General features: G+C 33.3%; 2 protein-coding genes across 2 annotated transcripts in view; both read right to left on the bottom strand.

Moving 5' to 3' along the window:
• LOC125067265 lies at positions 1 to 3,185 on the bottom strand. Its single transcript, XM_047675752.1, has 5 exons — positions 3,129 to 3,185; positions 2,042 to 2,168; positions 1,404 to 1,678; positions 840 to 967; positions 1 to 234 (listed from the first exon to the last, which is right to left on the bottom strand). The coding sequence occupies exons 2-5, from the start codon at positions 2,132 to 2,134 to the stop codon at positions 185 to 187; spliced, it is 546 nt and encodes a 181-aa protein (XP_047531708.1). The 5' UTR covers positions 2,135 to 2,168; positions 3,129 to 3,185; the 3' UTR covers positions 1 to 184.
• A 4,790-nt stretch (positions 3,186 to 7,975) lies between these two features.
• The window catches only part of LOC125067396 (synaptic vesicle glycoprotein 2C-like), a 42,403-nt gene continuing 26,166 nt past the window's right edge, over positions 7,976 to 24,212 (bottom strand). Inside the window, exons 3-12 of the mRNA XM_047675974.1 lie at positions 13,893 to 14,054; positions 13,230 to 13,374; positions 12,876 to 13,015; positions 11,650 to 11,897; positions 11,000 to 11,199; positions 10,438 to 10,564; positions 10,206 to 10,338; positions 9,512 to 9,671; positions 8,683 to 8,810; positions 7,976 to 8,099 (exon numbers count right to left, since the gene is read on the bottom strand). Coding sequence (XP_047531930.1) covers positions 8,041 to 8,099; positions 8,683 to 8,810; positions 9,512 to 9,671; positions 10,206 to 10,338; positions 10,438 to 10,564; positions 11,000 to 11,199; positions 11,650 to 11,897; positions 12,876 to 13,015; positions 13,230 to 13,374; positions 13,893 to 14,054 — 1,502 coding nt within the window. The 3' untranslated portion in view covers positions 7,976 to 8,040. The remainder of the gene's footprint in view (positions 8,100 to 8,682; positions 8,811 to 9,511; positions 9,672 to 10,205; positions 10,339 to 10,437; positions 10,565 to 10,999; positions 11,200 to 11,649; positions 11,898 to 12,875; positions 13,016 to 13,229; positions 13,375 to 13,892; positions 14,055 to 24,212) is intronic.

Raw genomic sequence — 24,212 nt, 5'->3', positions numbered from 1 at the left:
GTCTCATACCCAGTTACTTAAAACATAATAACAATTTATGTACCTTATATCGAAAAAACTAAATAAGCACTTTCAAAGAGAAAGAAGAAAGAAAGAGATCACGTGGGCGAGATATGACTTTTAATTGAAACATAGCATAAATTGTTTATAATAAGTATTATATCTATCATTAGAATATTAAATGTCATTTCTTAGGTTTATCTGGTGGTAGGAAACAGGATACGATGAGACCGCCTGTGAAAAATAAATAGCAATTTAGTGTGAAAGAAATATTGCATTATATAAATAATGGTTCATTTTAACTTATTTTTACGACTAATTGAAAAAATTGAAGTTCATTTTTATTAAATCCATTACTAAATGATTTCATAATGTAAGTCTTTAAGTATATTTTAATGAAGTATTATTAAGTGTCAAACTTACTTATTAATTTCATCAGTAATACTATTTTAATATAAAATAAATATACTTAAAAACACAGTATCTCATATTTTTTTTTTTTTTAGCATTATCAGCCCGTAAATGTCCCACTGCTGGGATAAAGGCCTCCTCTCCCTTTGAAAAGAAGGCTTGGAGCATATTCCACCACGCTGCTCCAATGCGGGTTGGCGGAATACACATGTGGCAGAATTTCGTTGAAATTAGACACATGCAGGTTTCCTCACGATGTTTTCCTTCACCGCCGAGCACGAGATGAATTATAAACACAAATTAAGCACATGAAATTTCAGTGGTGCCTGCCTGGGTTTGAACCCGAAATCATCGGTTAAGATGCACGCGTTCTAGCCACTGGGCCATCTCGGCTCAAATTTTTTATTTAATCCATTATAATCACTTACTTAATACAAATGCACTCCAAGAATATAATGAGTTAGCGCAATGCGTTACTAGATAAGCTCCGACAAGATTCGTGCCAGCTAGCGCGCTTATTCGGGCTACCATTACTCCTAAGCACGCTGCCATACCGCTAGAAAAACAAAATTAGTATCAATACGATAAAATGCTATGACAACTATATATATATGAGCAACTCCATCAAAACTGAAAAAATTCTTACTGACACGCTTAATGGAACTTGATAGAATTTACTTTATTAGATACTAATTTATTGTAGAAAAAAAAAAAACATTTTCTACTCTTCATTAAAAGAAATTTTTGTTTTGTAACAGCTAGGTGGACGGGCAAATGAACCTGATGGTGAGTGGTCACCACCGCCCATAGACAATGGCGCTATTAGAAATAATAACTATTAATTACATCAAACCAATGCACTTTTGAATCACTTAACAAACTATTTTAAATAAAGCTACCACCAGTTCGGAATGTAGTTTCTACCGAGTTATGATTGGTATTCTATGGGTATAAGTTGCATATTTAATTAATGAATGAAAACAATGACTTACCGATAGGACGTCGGAAACATATCGACGTAATAGGAGAAAATAATTGCAAGACAAACGGAGTTAATCATGAACCCGCAAAATAAACATATGCTTAGTATCCTTCCAGGAACAAGTGGGATGAAGAATCCAGAAGTGGAAGAAATAAAAAGCAGTATTATTAAAACTGTTTTCTTTCTCCCGTTTAGCCACGCGACTATAAAAATAAGTACGCCATACATTACACCTTGGATAAGGCTTACCCAAACTGAAAATTCATTTACCGACGTTATGCACATCTGAAAAAACAGGTATTGTATATTATTTGTTACAATATCAAAGTACTTTAGACTTAGGAGTAGTTTATGCAAGGCCGTCCATAGATACCTACCACCCACTCATCATATAGGTATTCTACCGCGAAACAGCCATACCATTTTTTTTAAGTACTACACTATACCTACACTTTAATTATTTAAAAACCAAAAGTTATTTACATAACAACAAGTCTACGTTACTTACACAATTATTTGAAGAAACATTTCATTAAAATAAAACATATCAATTTTAAAATTTGGAAAACACACTAAATAATATATTTAATCCAATCAGAAAACAATAAAATCCGTATTTATAAATAATTAAGCCAATATAATACTCACGTCATTATTATTCAGTTCTTTATACTTGCTTATCAAACCACATAAGTTATCAGCTGCGACATTTTTATCATAACCCGTATTAAACGTCTCCATTACCAAAGGAAACCAAGCGTAAAAACCATTATTGCTAAAAGAAAGAAAATTTATTTAGAGGTCTAGTTCAAAATCATTAAATCAATGACATACACGCACTCTTAAAACGAAACAATTGTTTAATGTAATCCTGATGGCGATTCAACCGACGTTTCATCTAATGTTCACCTACTAATTTTAGTTATTTTTGAAAAACAATTAAACGAATGAGCTAGGTTTACTTGCTTCGCCACTGGATATGTTGGTGTACTACGAACGTAAAGTCGATGTTTCTGTGTCTGAATTATTTCCGGTCTTGTCAAATTTACCGTCCCATCAGATTATAAGAAAATATGGTTCAGAAGGACATTATCACCATTCGTCTATTCTTTTGCTATGCATTCTTCTCGGTGTTTTGTCGCCATAATTTTAACATAAATGTGATAATAACTACCAACCGGTATTGGAACAGCGTTTTGAAATAAGTTCCGAATCTTCTCTTCAAAAGGAGAGAATGCCTTAAACTAAATTTACTTTTACCGTTCCTGATTTTAACCGTCCCTTGTTACTAATTTGCCCGAATAACTTTTGCCACCTTAATTTTTTATTGTGTTAGGCACGATAAAAAATTAATATTATAGAGCCGAGATGGCCCAGTGGCTAGAACGCGTACATCTTAACCGATGATTTCGGGTTCAAACCCAGGCAGGCACCACTGAAATTTCATGTGCTTAATTTGTGTTTATAATTCATCTCGCGCTCGGCGGTGAAGGAAAACATCGTGAGGAAACCTGCATGTGTCTAATTTCAACGAAATTCTGCCACATGTGTATTCCGCCAACCCGCATTGGAGCAGCGTGGTGGAATATGCTCCTAACCTTCTCCTCAAAGGGAGAGGAGGCCTTTATCCCAGCAGTGGGACATTTACGGGCTGCTAATGCTAAAAAAAAAGGCAAAAGATATATGTATCATGTGTTTAAAATAATTTAAAGAAATAAAATGTTTAAATACTAACGTTGCGTAAACAACAGTCGTTACATAAAATAGTTGAACGATTCTATAGAGCAGGGGCGGCTTGAACAGTGGAAACGTTTGATCCATCAGAGACTGTAGTAGCGAATGGTCTTTTCTTCTTAGTGATGTTGTCTCATGTAGAGCCACTCTTTTAACCTAGTACAAAAGAAAATAATATTTAAACCCAAAATTTTCGTTACTCTGAGTCAAATATACTAAAAGTGATTATATAAAGTTCATCAGAACAGTTCTTCTAAGTTTTTTTTATTCAGTTTAATATTTAATTATTATCATTTTGTGCTCAATGGCACAGGAAATCATCGTGAAAAGCGTGTACATTGTGGCGGATGACATTATGCCGCACATCGTCCAATTCGAAATTTAACAGCTTTGTGAGATAGACTCTAAATATTTTACATAAGATGAGAGTTTTGGAGAGGCTCATCTTAAGTGACCTTCAGCCGATTTTATTAAAACTTCAAGTTTGATATTTTTTCACACATTTATGGCATTTGGGTTGACACAAATATAGGGTTTTATTATAAAGCATTCTACGGATTTACATCTAGTTTCTGAAACATTTATCGAAGTCTAATTATTATGAATTTTAAACGAACATTTGTCGGTGATAAGCGATTACGCAATAGGTGACCAATTAGAATTAGATAATTAGTCGGATTAGTACACCGGAGTTTGACCATTGTTTCAGAAACTGGAGTAAACTCCATTCATCAATCTTCTCAAACCAAAAGTACTCTCTAAATAATACTGTAAATACTCACTGGATATGTACTGACTTTAATGCCATTTCGTTGACTAATTTTCGTAAGAAGTTTTACAGCTCTTCTCTCATGTCCACTATTCAGCACAAACTTTGGGCTCTCGCAGAAGTAACTTGTAAGAATTAGTGATATACCGAGAGGCAAAGCCAAAACCAGCGCCAGAAGTCTCCAAGGTTTGAAGACTATGAATCCGAGATCAAACGCGAAGTCGAGACTTAGGATGAAATATGCACAAACTGGAAATATGATCCCAATTTTTAATAACACTCTTGAGACATTTAATACATTTTTTAAGAAATTAACAATGTCTTACTATTGTAAACTGCAAATGATATAAACAATGAAAAAGTGACTCCTATTACGAGTTTTCCTTTTAATTTCGTAGAGCAGGATTCCCCGAGTAACGTAAGCCCTATGGACTGTATTCCACTTGAGCTGCAATCATAATAACGAAATATAAATCTAAATATTATATTGAAAAATTAATAAAAAATACATTTACCGTCTGTTTCTACAATGAACAGCCTGACTTAATACTTAACGCTGATTGGTTGCCCATTGCGTCATTGATTTTGACCAATGACGATTCAAATCAATGTCATTTGTCTTTGATTAACTTTTTAGTAAGTGGAAGTGAATGTGTATTTAATGATGTCTGAAATTGTACTCACAAACTGGAGCTGCAAAACTTTAGAACAGCAAGTACGATCCAGTTAGGTGAGAATGCGCTGATGCTAGCGAGGACGAAGCTTCCCCACAAACAGAAACGCAAGCTTTTAAGACGACCTTGTGTATCAGAAAAGTAGCCCCAAGGGTATGCCAAGATTATTGATCCTGGTTACAGACAAAATAAATGCTACAGTATTTTATTCCCTTATACAATATAGCTTCGATTGTTCTTGATACTATGCCTAACTTGTTTTTGCAAAATCGTCAAGTATAAGCAAGTGAATTATTGGTTAATTTATCCTTTTTCTATAATGGCCATAGGTATTTTGGTGTATTTATTGATGGATCTAAATAATTTAACCCAGTCATCTCACTTGTGTAAAATTGCAAACTGCCTTATTGTTATATGTGATTTTGATACTCGCGTTTTTTTTAATTTCATAATTATTACAAATATTTGCTATATTCGATTACGACATACGTATTCTGTCAACTTGTCTATCTCGGGTCTCTCAATTCACTAATATAATTTGTATCATAGTTAAAATGTCTATGGAGATAAAGAAGAGTGCCACTTGTATAATAATCGTAAAAATTAAATTTATAATTACCTAGAAAAGGCATGGATATCAGGATACTCTTCTGAATGTGAGTGATCTCCAAGTCACAGGCACTGGATACCACCACGGAAAACCCGAACATGTCCAAAGCCATACCCTCCAACGCCATGCACAAAAGTACTGAGATTCCGATCACATACCACCCAGTACCTAACACAATATTGTTATTTTAATAACTAAACCACCTCTTGTGACCTCCACTGACACCTAACCACTGACCTGTATGGATATAATATTTCAAGAAAAGAATACTGAAAAGTCATGTCACAAGTCAGTCACAGGAAATGCACATAGATAAATAGGAAGAATTCGGAGGTGATTTCCTTAAGCAATAAAATGATTAAGCTTGTCAGGTAGAAAGTGCATGGGAAGATAGAGGAAAAGATGATCTGAAGACAAAGACAGATGGAAGAAATTTAAGGAGCGTCGCAAATAGAAGACAATTATTAAAAGGATGGCATATGCTAAGGAGAATTATTATACTTTGAAGAGAAGCAAGATTTTCAAAAATTACATAATATGTTCCGATGAAATTAGGACCCTTACCTGCTAAGTCAATAGCCTCGTCATAAGTATATACTTTGTCTTCAAGTTGGTGATTGTTGATACTCCAAACAGTAATATCTTTACCATCATATATTTCAAAAAAATCTTGATTTTTCGCGAGATATTTTCCAGGTAACGCCATTTGTATTTTCTTTAAATTATCACCGAAATAATAACTAAGGACGTACCATTTGATTATTGTTTATAGTGCATTTATTGTCATTCATACATTTGAAACAAACTTGAAAATATTTGTTTGAAAGTTCAATTATAACGAACTCTTATTAAAATCCCCTTATTAAACACATATTTTATAGCAAAATATGTTCTGTGAAGTAAATTATTTATATAAGTTTATAAAGACATATTTATGTAATAATGATTTTTATTCTTGCATTACCTGAACTAAACTGAAAAACTTTACTTGGTTCTGACAAAATGGTAATTGTGGAAAATTAGATAAGCGATTTTTTTCGTGTAGTTTTTCGTGGGTTCCGTAGTGGAAATAAATAATTTTTAGAAAGTTTATTTTATAACTTAATTAGTCATTATCATCCAATGCTAGACTTATGCCGCTCTCTACCTGGAAACTTCTTCAGGTCTTCGGTGCAACTGGCCGGAGATTGCCCTACGGTATCTTCACTCTAAGACTTGTCTGCTCCAAAGGATCCTTCGATATACGCGACCAGACCGCTACAGTCTGCTGTTTATCCAATTAGTAATTGATTGATTTTACATCAACTGTCACAAAAAATATTTTAATCCGTCTTAAATTCGTTTTCGACGCAATATTTAAATGTTATATAATTATTAATTGTTTAAAATATGACACATTCATGAAAAAAATACACAAATAAAGTATTATAGGTACTTAAATAAATTAAATACGATACATAATTATTATCATTAATAAAATAATTTCTAAGAGTAAGCTACTTTATGTGCCTATAAATAGCGCTGAATATTTTTAAATCGCGCTCTAAATATTTAATTTAATTATCGTTATTTTAAGTTAATTGTAAATGGAACCCTAAATACGAACAAATCGATAATAATGTTCACTCAAATGGTAATAGGACTATCGGGAGCCGGGTTCCGACATGAATATTTAAATACAACACACGGAGTTCGTTGTGTTAACTAATTATGCACGCTATTATAAAAAGTTACTTCATTAAGCTAGATAAGGATCCTTGGAATTTTAAAGAGATTTAGAACGTCGTACTAAAGTCTACTCGCTGACAAATGAATATACGTATTACACAGATTATTTAATTCATCTGTTACTATTGTCTTCCTTAAAATGTATTGCGTTATGATTATCTTGAAAGGTTTTAATTATTTCATTTACATACAAAAAAAACTTTAACGTGTTTAAATATTACATAATAGAATATTTTCTGAAAGACACTTATTCTAGGAGTAACATTTGATATAATGTTTTCAGTGCCAGCTAAGAGGTATTTTTGGGGGTAATTTTTTTTGTCTTACAGTAGGTAGGTAGATTATCCTAAGGACTATCAGCTAGGCACCGCTTCCATTACTAATCTTGAACTAAGAAAAGGCTCATTTTATCATCAAGCGAAACACAAAAACACTACGTATTGCTCTTGTAGAATATGATTGTTATAAATGGGTGGTAAAGTAAAAAATAAGAGTGATCCTGTGATGTCTGGTCCCGTTTCTCAAAAACCCTGCATCTGAAATTCAACTCCTATCCCGATAGATAGATAGATTATAAGAGAGAGGAGATAGATAGTTTACTTGTGTTTGCGTACAGGTATATATAATATAATATCTATATTATATAAATATATATCTTCCATGTTGATGAGTGGACCACATACGACGATAAATATCAAGTCCAGTTTCCAACGTATTGTATGGTCCACCCTACATGGTATTACCCTGTCAGAACCATGTTCAGAACCAATGTCAAACCCATTGCAATTTATTTTCTATTTATTATCTAAATAACCTTCCAAATTGTGTACAAATGCTGATACCTGTCTTATGAGAGTCAGTTTTGAGTGAGCAAATGATCCAGTTGCCAAATAAAACAGTATCAAATTCTTTTTTTTCAATATAGTCGCACTACACTTACTTATTGGGTAAAATTTAAACTCCCCAAACCCGAGAGGAACTACCGAAAGAAACTCAGCGGGTAAGTTTATGATTTGTATTCTATGACTATAGTAAGGTATCGATTATTAAGTAAATGAAAAGAAAAATTAAACATTGCTTATGTAGCCTAGTTTATTTATCATTACAGAGATAAAATTATAACAGTTAGACATTACTGCGGCCGCTCGGGTCGCGTGCTCTTCGGCAGGATGATGCAGAGTAGACCGCTCGCTGAAAGTAAAAGTTTTATTAATAGTAGTATTCATTGTTCTTTTAATAAGACCATTTCATTACTTAGTAAACTTTCATTTATATAAATTGTACTGCAATTTTTAAAAACATATTGAAAATTCATGCTTCTATTGTAAATTTAAACATGTATTTGCCAATTTGGACTACTTTTCTCATAGATTCTAAATAGTTTTAAAAAGTCTATAAAAATAAAAACATTGGTGCGGCCTTTTGCGTCCAATTGTAACGCGTTGCGATAGATTTGGTACAATTTTATATTGATATTCTTAAAATAAAGTATTGTAAATAAGAAGAATTGTAAAGTATTAGGACGATTTTAAATATTTGGAAAAAAGCGTCTTGTAAAAAACCATTAATCCTAAAAATTGACACGGCGTGTTTTAGATACTCACTGATGTCCAACGCCCCGAACGAATCAGAATTGTTTGTCAAATAGCTACTGTGAAGCTATGCGTAATAGAGCATACATCCGATATTACGTGACTGATATACTCGCTAGTCGGTGCTGAGCCAAATGAAGAAGAGGGCGATACGGGTTACATTTCATGACAGTTATACTCACTGATGAGCAGCGCGCCGAACATGTAGATGGGTACGATGCAGTGCTGGTCGACGAGTGCACCAAACACCACGTTGCCGACGATGGCGCCCACTCGCCCGCACATTACTGTCACCGCCATTGCCGTCGCACTACAATGGAAATCATACTTATTAAGGAAATACTTACATTTACTATTTAACTAACAAATATTTAATAATTTATTTTTGGAACGAACTTTGCGGCTTACAATCGTCACACAAGGAATAAAGCGTTATGCTCTAGGCTTCTCTCTCAGGTCAGGTTAAGTCTCTCAGGTCTTTTATGTTAAATATGGTTTTACATTACGTTATTTCAACCTATCTTTTTCTCTTTCATTTATAATCTTAGCTAGACTTATTTCGTTCTCAATTTAGTCGCACTCCTCGATTGAAAGCATTTAAATGAAAACTACTCAGGCCGCACTGATTGTTACTTGATTTTGTCATGGTGCTTCTTCAATAAAAGCTACTAAGCGAAATCCAATACTTTGTAGCGGCAAATCTCTTAATTTTTTGTGTTAGTTTTAATGATAGATTTTTTATTTTTTGTAAAAGAGATCTGTATGACTTCAAAACATTTTTTTTTTAATAAAAGCACCATGATTGTATTCATCACGATCGTTTTGATAACTAATAACATCACCAATGGCAGAACTAGCTTTTAGTTAATGGTGATCTTTTTGGAAGAGTTCCATGTTTAAACGTGGTAAGGAGTATATTAAGAATATATTTATTAGATGAACTGGCTTCACATCGTGTAAATCATATATCTCCGTATTCGATTTAGAATATGTAAGTAAATCGATACTTACGCAACTTTAGTGGGAAATATTTCACATATGACGCAGAATAACACTGCTTCTGTACAGCTGACGATTGCTTCAAATACGCATGATAGCAGCAGGTTCTGGAGTGACGAACGCACCAAGTTTAAGCCGAGGGCAGCTAGCCCAGAGCTGATCAACATGAAAACTGAAAGGAATACATGTATTCACTTTTATATTTACATGAATTCATATAAATATTAGCCGTTACCTGCCTGCTGCTAGGTATCATATAAACAAAAGGGGTAATGATTAACGGAATCCAAAACATTATAGCCTATAACCATGGAACACCACTGACTTTTAATGTGCTTAATTCATGTGTATAATCCATCTTTTTTTTGTCATCAATCATGAGACTAGGAAATGAACCGCCTAATGGGATCTGGTCACTTGGATCATCGCCAATGCACCAGCAAACTTGGGCTCTGAGATGTGATATGTATCTTCGGCCTCTAGTTTCACTGGCCCACTTACTCTCTAAACCGGAACACAAATAAGCATGACTGATTGGTGGTAAAATATATGATGAGCACGTGGTACCTAACCAGATGGGAGATTCTTCATAACTCACTTTGTAACTTAATCGTAAATTGTTGAAAACTTCCTCACATTCAAACACTATTTACCGGCGTGTAAATAATGTAGCCTTAAATTGTAACTGACATTAGTTTAAACTCACCAAGCATAGGTTTCTTTCCTATCCAGTTGATAGTGAGACCGACCCATAAGGCCGTAGGTACACAGCTAAGCGCGACCACTAAAGTGTGAATATAAACTGTATCGTCTATTGTCTGAGGACATTCTTGTTTTCCCTGAAACGTAATAACGTATTAAAAGCTACATAGATCGCTACCTCATAACTGCCGTCCTCAATTTCGTTTCCAATATGAAAAAATTCAAATATTAGTTACCATTAATTCAGTTCTAGTAACATTAGCAGAAACTTCACAGACACCGGCTGAGACGCCGGGGAAGAGTGACGAGAACTGACTGAACCTCTCGAACAGGTCTGGGAACCACATCATCAATGTGTAGTAACTGTAACACATATAACGAACGTTCAATTTTTATCACAGTTAGTGGTTAATACGTAGTTTTTAGTATTGATTTTAATATTACAAAAATTGTATTCAATTAAATTCTAGATAAACTAAAGAAATAGGTCGTAGGATTTTTAAAATGTAGCAATGATCCCAAAAATTGCTTGGATGATTGTAAAAACCATGAAGGGATCTAAATTATTAGTTTCCTCGCAATCTTCTTAGAACTTTTGCAATTATTGTAATATTCCGATTACCATATGACATATAGGGCCATATTTGAAGATTTTACAAAAGATATGTTCAAAACATACCTTTTGGAGTAACAAATGTTAATAATGATGTGTCAGCTTGTTTACTTATTGAATGTAATTGGTTTTTCCTTCTTGTTATAACTTTGATACATGTGTAGTATCTAGAAACGATATCTTACCTAAACATTAGTCCAAAATCTACAAAACAGCAGAGCACCAAAAGTCCTATATAGGGTGGAGTGACCAGCATCTTCTTTCTGTTCCAGAAAGCATTCCACCTCTGATTCCAAGTGAGAGGAGACTTAGTCTCGTTGCCGTTGTTGTCAGCTGAAACTACTTCTTCTTCCTCACCATCACAGACGCTTATCATTGATTCTACCTGGTGGTTGATATAATTAGTATTATTAAAGTGATAAATATTAAGCAGACTGGCAAATGGACCACCTGATGGTAAGTAGTCACAACCGCCCATTATAAATGGCGCTGTAAAAAATATTACCAAACCCTTACACCATGTATGTCCCTTCAACCTCGGGAAGTAAGATGTTTTGTTTTTTGCCTCCTGTAGACTGGCTCACTCATTCTTTAAATCGAAGCATAAAAATACTAAGTATTGATGTTTTGGGGGTAGAGTACGTGTAGAGTGGATGGTACCTACCCAGACAGGCTTGTACATTATACAAAGCACTCGCACTAAGTAAATTTAGTTAAATCCTATACAGAGATTTCCTATATAAACACATTTTTTATATGATAGTCTAAGAAATGTTCTTTGTAAGTGTTACGTAATTGTCTCAAGCAATTGATTATATTTTAATTGACCACTTACTGGAAAATCTTTTTCTGCTAGTCTCGTATTTACAACGAATATCCTCTGCAGCACTTGCAGCGCTTGTTCAGCTTTATTTACATAAAGTAAATATCTTGGACTCTCAGGGAAAGGCAGCAGTAGTAGTACAACCAGGAGGCTGGGAATTCCGCAGGCAGCAACGAATACCCGCCAAGATGTGTACTGGAAATCTGCGCCCTCAGCCGTGACATTGAAACGAGGGTCTTGAATAATAAGCCAGGCGATACCTATAAATAATGTGAACAATAAACTTGTGGACACACCAACCTTTGGTAACGGTGGCCATTGTTAATGGATTGTAGAAAGTGAGGCTGCGAAAATAGATTAGACGTCATAAGGCGTCATAAGATTTTTGTGAACATTATTTTTGAATATAGTATCTTTATTCAGTATGGAAAATCATATTTAAAGAGAAGTATTCGAAAGAAGTAGAAGATAGTAGCTATAAATGTATGTTTGTTGGTTCTAAGATTGAATACTTTATCACAAAATAAATCGGTACGTGTTAAAAATCGCCATGAAACAACATTTTGATTACTTTACTTTGAACAGTCTTTTTGATATAGTTAACTTTGTTTTGGCCATAATTCAATCTTATTATTACGTGCGGCTTAAAAAGAACAAGTTGAAGACAGCGAATATCACATTTTTTGGAAAATAACTAAGGGTCTTATTAAAGATGAAAGCTTATTCAGATTAACAATGGTCTATTTATATATTTTTGAATGATCAAGGATCTTTGTCTTTTATTCTAGTATCGAGTCTAAAATTTTTTTTAAAAGTAGTCTTTTGCTATTTTTCTTATCTTTAAGTGCCACTTCATGTTCATGCCACAATGCTTTTCTTTTTTCTATATCGATAATCATATTTTTATCAGTCATCGACGTGACATCGATACACACACTTCATGATGATGGGAAGTGCAGTCTTCCCATTACGATTTTTATTAAATAGATTACTTTCAAACAATTTGTAATTAAAAATAACTTTCACATTGGATTTCTTCTACCTCTTTTATAATTTTATATATTCTAGTTTCAGAATTATCATTTCATACTTCGAGATATTCAATTGTTTATGATTCGTAAACTTGATAAAATTACAGCTAAATAAATGACGTCATAATTCCTTTTAAGTTATTGATAGTTATTATTTGTTTCAACAAATATATATATTTTAATAAGATTAATATAAAAAATAACTACCTGGTAACAAAATGGTGCCAAAGGTCCAGAAAACCTCGAGCCTGCACAGCATTACATCTCGATGCCGTAACGAGAGAAAATCTCCGAAGTACGGAAATATAAGACCAGTGGCTCCAATTATACCGAAGCCGGAGAAGAATCTGCAACATAACAACATCTAAAACCAATGGTTATGTTGACATCAAGGAGGAATAATAATTAGTTAGCTATTAAATGTTGTAATTTAATTTCCTGTCACAAATTTATTCTTACGAAAAAATTACATGTCGAATACATTTAAATATTGTCCAATAAACTTTACGATGTTGTATTCGTTGGGTTGGGTTGGGTTTTAACAAACTTATTTCAACGTACCTGCAAGCCAAAAATGCAGGGAAGGACTGCACCAGACTTGATAGAAAAGCCGCAAGAGCGTCCAGTAAAAGCGCACCAATGATGGCCTTCCTGCGCCCGCGAGCGTCTGCCAGGTTGCCCCAGAAATATGATCCGACGCACATACCTGGAAATAGCAAATAATAAGGCATTATTTATTGTTATAATATTTGTACAGTAAAAATCTGGAATTTCCCATAATTGGGAAAAGATACGTTTCACTTTGTGTTTGGCAGAAGCGTGTTGTGTTGCGGTTTGAAAGGTAAGTGAGCCAGTGTAACTACAGACACAAGGAACATAACATATTAGTTCCCAAGGTTGGCGGTGAAATGCCGACGTAAGGTATGGTTAATTTTACAACAGCGCCAATGTTTATTCGTTATGGTGTGAACCTTTATCAAACAAATAATTGGAAAATATTGAAAAATTCAAATGTTCTAGCTCGCATTTGACTATTAGATAAAAATGAAACAACACTTCCGCAGATATTTTACCAAGTTTAAATAAAAATGAGCTTAGAAATTTTCAATCCAAATCAAAATCCTTAATTGTCAATACCTACTGAAAATCTTCATTTATAACAACGTCTTATTTAAAATTATACATAGAAGAATTACTCTATTATACATAGAACTCTTTCCTGACCTATAAGTGGTGTGGCTGTTAGTCTCCCCTTGTCGCTGGAGGAAAGGTTGAAGTCACATTCTGCAGCAGGTAACACGAAACTTAGGGTGGTCGTACTGAGAGCGCAGACCGCGTAAACAGCCCCGCATGACATGAGAAGCAGCCATTGGAAGCAACCATAACCTGAAAAATTAAATCATTCAAATTTTAATCATGAAAATACAAAACAAACCTTTTTTATCAATCAGAAAGTGAGTTCGCTTATTTCGACATTGACATTTTGTTATGACATTTTGCCCTAACATTTTCCGAGATGCAGAAAAGGACAAACGGTACTCAACACCTACATCCCCTCGGCCCTCCCACGCGGACGGAATCAAGTTTCTACTATAATTGTATTCTTATAGCAATTGCATCGCCCTTGCAATTAGCAAGAAACAACCACATGATTAAAAAGTACATGTATAAGCCAAAAAATAACATCAATATACCTGATTCAATAATGTAATTCTATAAGATTATACCAAATATAAACTGCTAGTTTAAGAAGGAAAAAAGAAAAGGAGGTCATTGTGAGACCCGCAAATTAAATTGAATAGATCAATCAATCAATCAATGATATAAAATATAACCTTAATGAAAATCAAATCAAAGACTTCAATTACTAATTACATACATACATATATAAATTAATTATAGAAACGAAACATTGCCTCATGAATGAAACCGGAAACGCGGAGTCGCTGTTTCTATCAAATTATATAGCTTTTAATATAAAATGATGATTAAGGATGCAGAATTTGAAACCCGGTTTCCTAAATCAAGTCAAATATTAGTTATAATAGAACTTTACAAGTTCTTCTACTAAGAGTTTTACTTGGTGGTAAGGCAGCAGATATTCTACCGCTAAACAACAGTGCTCAGTATTGTTGTGTTCCGGTTTGAAGGGTGAGTAAGCCAGTGTAAGATACAAGGGACATAACATCTTAGTTCCTAAAGTTGGTGGCGCATTGACGATGTAACGAATGGTTAATATCTCTAACAGTGCCATTCTCTATGGGTGGTGGTGACCATTTACCATCAGGCCCCATGGCCTTTATGCTCGTCCACCAAGCTATACCATAAAAAACTGAGAAATTTGTGTTTATATTTAGTGCCTTGGGAGGAACGTATATTGGTTCCCGCAGATATCCATCCTATCAGATATGAGTTAAGAGGTTCAGTATGAGATAAGAGGGCAAAACCCCCGTTTGCACATATTTGTCCACAATCATATCTCCTGCGCAGTTGGATCTCTGATGAGAATGACCACCGCGACTAGAATCGTTTAGGAGAATGTCATCCTCATCTAGTTCTACGTTATTTGTATTTCCAAGTCTATTGATATTTCAGTAATCACTTTATTTCTTTTATTACCCCGAAGGTAATCGATGGTTACTTTAAAGTGCACTCGGGTCTATTGAGCTTCGTTAACGCAAGTGATCAAGATTGTTTCAATGACTATAAATAAAAATATTAAAAAATGATCGGCTGTGTCGCGTATTTTTTTGTGAGTTTTGAATTATTGCTTTTGTGGATCGAAGTTTGAATTAAAGAATGACATTAATGCTCAACCGTGACGGATAATAAAAACTGAAACTGTATAAATGTAAAAACAATATGACCTTGAATATTGCCTTTTTATAATTGAAAGAGACTAAGTGACAGCAGTTTTGTAAATCAATTAAAACATTTTCAAAATTACAAATTCTACCAAGCGTACTGAGAGATGTCCAATGTTACTTTCTATTCGTAGAATTCTCGATTTGGGACCAAGAATATCTAACGGTGTATGGTATTTTCCTTATATATGTGAACGTTTGTAAGTAACCGCATCTCGTTCAATTTTCGAAGACTTCTCGAACGTATAAAGGACCGTTGACGCAAACTCAACAGGTCTCTTACTTGTTGCGTTTCGTCCTTTCAGAGAAATGGAAATATTACTTCAGTATTATTTTAGACATTGCATTATAGGAAAAAGGGTACTAACAGATTCGGTACAACTTTATTTCTACAGTACGTTATTTTTAAAAATATCGATTTTGATATTATACCTTAACTCATGTTGTTTTAAATTAGTCTGTGGGTTGACAAATGAAACTTGACAAAACGCTTTGGTATATAAAATATGTACTTACTGCTGAACTTCTCTATTATGAATTATTTATTTTTTTACATAAGAATTATTAACAAATCCTTAAATATATACAAATATGAATAAAAATAAAAAATGGGTTTGACCTTGAATAAAATCTCAAAAGTTAGTTATATCATGTCTGGATGGGTATCACCCATTTCGACCGACTAGACATTTCTTGTACGTGAAGTATATAATTATTTTTTATACAATTGCGTTTTCAAGGATTTTAAAAAGGTTTACCCGTGTGTAAAATCCATGGATGTATTCGCTTGTACAGCAGTTCGTGGAATATATATTCCACATTTAACACACGAGCAACTAAACACGTATTTAATTAGAATATTTTCCGAATGAACGCACGAAAACTTGTCTCAATAATTAAACATCATACTGTAATAGCGAGGTCAGTCGCAACCCCTACATTGAAATGCTATAAAGGCTGTTTCAAATATATATTTAGAAAATCATAAATAATTATTTTAATTTTAAAATTTTTTCGACACTAGATAAGTCCAGAAAGACATCAGCATTAGACAATCAGTCTTTTCTTAGACATAGGCCTCTCCTAAAATGTTCCAAAGCTTCCTGCTCTCCGCTTTCAGCATCGTCCAACTGGCTAGACGCAGCATGTTCTACATCTGGCGATCCGCGGTCTTCACTCTAGTTCACATTTTCACTCCAATCGAAAAAGCCGAGTGAAGAAGTTCACAATCAAAATATACTTTTGTATCATAGACATGCACTTTTGAATCACTACTTTACAGAATTGTATTAAATAAATATTAAGTTACCACCGGTTCGGTATTCAAATTCTACTGTGAATAACCCACCAGAAACTAAGCAGTTACCCTTGTTCAATATTGTATTAACAAATTCAAATACAATATTTCTGATACCTTGCCCCTGGGAGGATTTATTGACTTTGCAACTAAATTTTGACGCCCCAGACTACTACTCGACCTCGACTATAGGGAAATCCGCCCATGGAAAAAGGTATCAATGTTGTCTGTAATCTAATAATTAATGCGAATGTTCGTTGCGTACCAGATAGTACACTAAAATTTATTGCAACGTCATTGAATTATTTAGTGATAGATCTGGAAGGCCGACGAGCAGATATTGATACAACCTCCTTGCATAGACACGGGCATTGTAAGAATTTTTTTTTCAACGCCTCACATTGTCAATGGCTTATAGTGATTTATCTTGAACCTGTTAATTACATCGTCTCCCTTACCCTTTTAACAAAACAATTGATGTTTTGCGATACAATAGCTTATGAGTGGGTGTCACAGACGGGCGCAACAGCTTTTTCCCCAGTAAAGGTGGACAGTGTCATTGAATATGACATGTATTAGCTTGTAATTAATAGAAGTAAATATCCCTTTGTTAGCATCGAAGTGTACATAACAAAAGAACTATCTAAGGCGAATAGTGTTCACAAAACACACTATCAAGTTACATAAAACAATAGTCTCGTAAAGGCTATAAACATTGTTTAAAGGTCAAATCTCATGCATGTTTAGTCACCCTGTATAATTCACGTATGTACCTACTCAACATATGTATATGTACGCGAGTGCGACCCTCAGGCGCCTCGAATTAATTGGATCTGTTTCGTCACCAAATCTCATTAGTGCTTGCTGCTTAGCTATAAACCATGCCTTAAACGTGCCTGGATTACCCGGATAATGTTTCAAGTAAACAATGAGTTTTTTTTTCTATTTTAATGCGCAGATTATTTCGTATGTAATATTAAATCCGGTATTTGAATTAAATTATATACGTACTGAAGATTGTATAGATTAAACCCGGACAAAGATCGCTGAATTTTCATGTGCTTAAGTTGGATTTTTCAAAATTGGCGAAGTCGGTTGTTGTATTTAACCTGTGTGTGACGGATGACTTTCCGCAATATTTGTAGTCGAGCTGTGTTGGAGTAATGTTTTGAAATAATCTCCATAACACCTCCTCATGAGAACCTTTGCCTCGTAGGAAATAAAACACTTATTATTTTCATTGATTCAAAATTTATGACGTCATATAAGTTGATTTATTCCCTTAGAAACAATTCTTCCAAATCATTAATATATTTAAACAAAAAGAATAACTATAAAAGGTGATTTAACCGTTCGATCGCAACATTAATGATGGTGAAAATATATTATAATATATTTAACCAAGCTAGGCATATGTATCGAAGAAAGTGCAGCGAGGAGGGAGCCATAATTAAGTTTCGGTAATTTGTTTTTCAACACCAGAATCTCCACAATATGACGTATAGATATTTACAATAATCCTTGAGGGAACACCCGACCTAAGGGTACACTAATTCGAGTTGATAAATTAAACACACTTTTATTTATCTGCACCCGTTAGCATGTGGGTCAAAGTTTGCAATTGGATTACAACAAGTTCAACCCAAGCGTTTCTGAGAAACTAAAATTTAGCACACGTTTGGTAAAAATACTAACACTAAAAATACTAATTTTTATTTAACAATCAATTATAAGCGATGCCTTATGCAAATATACTAATTCGACAAAGTATGACAAGTGTATATAATTTTTGTGTCTCGATTATAGTTTGTGATATTCATTATATAACATAGAGCTCAATTGGGACGTGATTCGGAATTGTTTTTTCCACTCTATATTTAGAGCGATGTGCTTTTTGTCAGCTGTCGCTTTATTTACAAACAGGCGAGCGATTCTCGATACGTATGATAATGTTTGGTCCAATGGTTAAAGTAAATGATTTACATTAATTGTTTTGGACATTTTAACTTTGCCGTTTCATAAATTCAAATCATTTGTAAAAAATACTTTGGTAATGAAGGAATATTATTCGATACAAGATTATATAGATGACAAAAAAGTGTGGAGTTATGCTTGTTGACTTCCAGGCAGGATATATAATATGCATATATAATTGTATTTAACTAACATGACCGTATTTTTAGATGTTGAAAAAGAGTAACTACTGAGTTTCTTGCCGGTTCTTCTCGGTAGAATCCACATTTTAACCGGTGGTAGCTTTACTTAATATAGTTTGTTAAATGACGATACAAAAGTGCTTGTAAAAGCTTACTTGAATAAAGTATATTTTGATTTTGGTAAATCTTCAGTTTCTTGAATTAGAATTGTATATTCGACACTGCATGTGTTTTGATCAATATAACGTTTGATAATGGCTGAATAATTATTCCTAAGATTTAATTAAATTACAACACCAAAGCACTTAGCTCAGTTATAAACCTATTTTAATTCTCTGTTACGGACAGTAGTTGTTGCAACAATATAGTTATACAACGATATAACGGCAATCACAAGTCGCAATAGCATTAATGAAATTAAACAATAAGAAAGGGCAAAGCATGCTGCCTTGAGGAACGCCCGAGTTAAGGGCCAACCAATTTGAATTGAAAATTAAATCAACTACACCAAATAGACAATAAATATAATAATAAGCTCTGAAAAAAAAATACAAACTTATTATATATGTATAAAGAACATCATTATTATTTTTTAAAATACATAGTAAGATATAGTGCACAAATGTGCCCACAAACACAGATGCACTCTTTTCTTTCCTCTTCCTCGCCAATTTGACACGACCAGAAAGATTTAAGTTCTCATAACTTAGACACTAGACATACTAGGCGGCTAAAATGAAAAAATATACAACGACCGCGAATTAAATCGTGTGTTAGAAAACTTATAATCTATACGCTTCGCTTCTCCCTTAAACCAAACTTTGAACCTCAGCCAAGACTGGGCGTCATAAGCGACCTAGCGCGTGCCGCACGGTCCTCTGATCGTGGCTACAAACGATACGCGATACAAGGTGATGCGTATTTATAAACAAATTCACGGGTGACAATGCCCTGACTTTGTCCGATTTTACTTGACCCAGTTCGTTTAACCAGTCTGGAACAATCTACACAGATTGTCGACTAAAGATTACATATTCGTGACAACTATTCAGTTGTACAAAACTTTTTATACTCGACCAAAGTGTCGTTCATATTTTATGTAATATTAATTTTTCTTATATAAGTCTTTTGTAATCAACATACCGAGGAAATTAATTGTGGGTGGCCACCAGTTGGAAAATGACATATTCAAATATCGCTGAAGTTATTATACAGTAGTAATTCAAAGCTCTATAATCGCTGATAGTAAGGATTTTATGTTGAATTGTATTTATTTTTGTATCTATCATCCTTTAAGCTAATGTATTCTTGAATTATTTGACGTTATATACGTAACGTTTCTTCGGAATATATTGTAACGATAATATCGTAACGATTCAAAAGTGCTTACTTTTTAAAATGTCAATATTAGTGAGCCCATACGACTAAATACGTTAACATTACATTAACAGCCTGTAAATTTCCCACTACTGGGCTAAGGCCTCCTCTCCCTTTGAGGAGAAGGTTTGGAGCATATTCCACCACGCTGCTCCAATGCGGATTGGTGAAATACACATGTGGCAGAATTTCATTTGAAATTAGACACATGCAGGTTTCCTCACGATGTTTTCCTTCACCGCCGAGCACGAGATGAATTATAAACACAAATTAAGCTCATGATAATTTAGTGGTTGTTGTACGGATCAGCTACCTCGAGGGAAACCAGTTGATTTCAAGCTGGTCTAAATTGACAAATCATTCAGATGAAACTCGATAAAGTTTACCTTTAAACTACAACTAAATAATGAAGATAAATTCATAAAAAACATAATAGTAGAGATGGAAACAAAAATAATATTGCAAGCAAACGCTTAATACGTTGCGCAAAACATGATCATTAATTAATGTTTACTTTTAATCACGTTAGTAAATATCACATGCAATAAAATAATTGGTAGAAATATTAAAACAACAATGAATCATTATTTTCGTAAATTTACAAGTCCATCCATTTATACAACACCAGTTACCGCACGCAGCTTCGCTCACGTTTTAGTGGTTTGTCAGCTGTTGAGACTTGAAATGGTTTCGGGAAAGCATAACAGACAGACAGATGGAGCTACTTTCACATTTATAATATTAGTATAGATGGTATGGTAATTTATCTATTAGATACACTTCACAATACGACTGATCTTTTTGCGTAAAGCGAAAAAGTGAAAGTGAATAAAATCAGAAAAAATGATATTTTATTTTAGGTGTTTTATTTAAGTTTCCTTTTATTGTCCATTTATATGAACAAAATAAGGGCTATATAAATATATATTCATATTTTATAACATGTGTGTGTGTGTAAGTTATAAATTGTAGAAATCTTATGACGTGTTTTAGACACGTCCGATCTTTCCTGACGGGACACTTAGTTTAAAAAAAATTGAACTTTAACTTTTTTTTTAAGTATTGGAAACCAGATATCTAAATCTCACAATAATACCCAAACGATTACTTCATAGTATGAATATTTCTAAGTTAATTTAATAAGCTTATTTATACTGTAATATATCTTCATTTCATCAAGACTATAACTTTACTTTTACTTATATGCTACAAAACTTGGCCAGTACAGAGGCATCTTGGCAAAAAAGACGAACATCTTTATAAAATACATATAAATATATATTTCTCAAAAATTTTTATATATTATTAATATATTTACGAAAAAGGTTTTTTTCTTGTCGAATGAATTCTAATAGTCTAAATGTGTACTTAATGTATGAGGAACGTACTGAGGATTTAGAGTCACAGGAAGAGTATTTTTCTTTAATAAAAATAATCGTATCTTCACACAGGTTTTGCGTGTCTTTGATCAAACATTTTATGGAACTAACTGAAGCCATCAGATATTCGAAATAAAAATCTATCCGAAACCGTAGACGGACACGTTTTTCGAAATAATTTCGTATCCGTAACTGTATCTGAAACCGGTTAAATATCTGAAGTTCCAATGCAAAAAGGGTTACCTAATCTGTACATTAAGTTGCGCGCGTTTAAATGTTTCTCAGCTGTGTACATTATATTTTTAGGAGACGTCGAATAATATTTTGAAATAAAGTTTTAATTAATAATCGTTACGAGAAGAGTTTGAAACTGGATCATATGTTGTTTATTTGATACAAATCATTAACACGTTTTATGGTCCATCTTACTTTACGAGCGATGGAGAATTCTATGACGTCATAGAAATATACCTTGAAATCCAGAATCCAAGATGTGGTTCGATATCTATGTTTTATGTCGTAAATAACTATTAGGATATATTTCATATTATGTTACCGGAAAAACATTTTAAATAATATATATTAAAGTATATATATATTCCTCTTCTTTTAATATAATAAAAATAATTATAAGTAATATAAAATTAATTAATTAACATTCATACAAAGCACCCTCTGAATTTAATATTACTAACATTTAATTCCTAGCTTTACAAGATATTATTTGTTTACATTGCAAAATTAAATATCAAAGAACCTTCGACTTATTTTTTAAGGGTATCTTTTTTAATATTGTTTAAGGATTTTTTACGTAAAGTATACGCGCTATAGCTACTCCTTTCGCCTTATATATCAGTGCGGGATGTGACTTTGTGCTGAACGGACCTCCCAAATTTTTATACTGTGGGGGTGAGGTTTCATCGAGGGATATTTATCAAAAATTCCCAAATGTGAAAGGACAATTACATATGTTTGTATATACCTCTTAAACACTTTATACTACGTTTTGATATCTGATAATGTCATTAATAAATATTTTGTTTCACTTTTAAATTAAGCAAAAACACAAAATTGAATTTAATTATCACCTCAAAACCTAAAAACATGTGTTTGTAAACATTAAAAATATAAGGATTTAAGACAAACTCCGAAACAAAGAGTCGTGAAGTTGCGTCTGTTTTGAATGCAAGAGTATGTGGGTGTTAATTTTCTTAAAAATAAAGAAAGTTCAATGACCGCCGCCCGCTCAGAAAACGCTGGTGACAATAAGAGCATCGTTACCTAGTAAAATTGTAATAAAAATTCTAATTCGTTACAATATTTTACCTACATTCGTCGCTGTAGTCTTTCATTCTTCAGATATTCTGTTATCCATGATAAATATAAATGTATGTTGGTATCTGTTTGTGACAAATAGACTTTGACACCGTTTGACTGATTAAAAATAAAATAGTATTTTTTCAAGGAGCAGGCTTTATACTATGCTCGGTATTAGATGGCGCTGCAAAGCGGAAATATCTATTATAAACAATATATACATAGACAGAACAAGTTACGTCTACCAAGTCTACCAAGTTTAACAAGTCCGTATACCATAAAGAACTCGAAATTCGTAAACTTATCCTAACTAGTAACGTTTTGATATCGATGCCCAAGTATTTTCAATTCTTTTTACTGAAAAAAAATACACTTTCAAAACTGAAACTAACAATTAATATTATATACCTTGTTTCATAAACAACATATGTGAGAATTACATTAATAGGTGGTAAAATAAATCGGGTATATAAATGTTAAATACTCGTAAAATATACGATACTTAAATTTGTGAAATTAAAAAATAAAAACAAAATTTATTAGACATTATAAAAGTATGAAGATTCTGAAGTTTAACTGAGGATTCTTAAAAATGATAAAATATAACTCACGATTAAGATTAAATAATATCTAAATTATTTTTATTCGTGACACGAATTTGTGAAAATAAGGTCGCAAAAACAATTTCACCTCGAAATATTCATACATCGTGTGGCGAAAACAAATTATTTTGTATATAACTTCTATTTTCGTTTTTGAACGTCGTCCGACGGCACTGGACAACGTCTCTCGCTTTTATTACCATCTATTGTGTTCGTAATAAAACTCGTAACACGAAATATAATGAGAACTTGTTTTTGAAAATTTTACGTTCCGTATGTTTTCACGTCAACATTACGAAATACTAGGTTTTGCAAGCTGCGGGTTGATTTTCATCTGACTGATCTGATCAGAGACAACATTATTACGGAAAATGTATAACTGCGCAAAAGTAAGGATTTAGGCAAGACTGTCTGGGTAGGTACCATTCAATGATCAGATATTCTACCGAGTAGCAATACTTAGCGTTGTTTTGCTCCAAATGGAAGGGTAAGTGAGCCTGTATACTACCTACAAACTACAGGCACAAGGGACTTAACATGTTAGTTCTCAAG

Source organism: Vanessa atalanta, chromosome 11, assembly GCF_905147765.1.
Source record: "Vanessa atalanta chromosome 11, ilVanAtal1.2, whole genome shotgun sequence".
NCBI lineage: Eukaryota > Metazoa > Arthropoda > Insecta > Lepidoptera > Nymphalidae > Vanessa > Vanessa atalanta.
The sequence above is the reverse complement of the archived record's forward strand: the minus strand, read 5'-3'. Positions and strand labels throughout refer to the sequence as shown.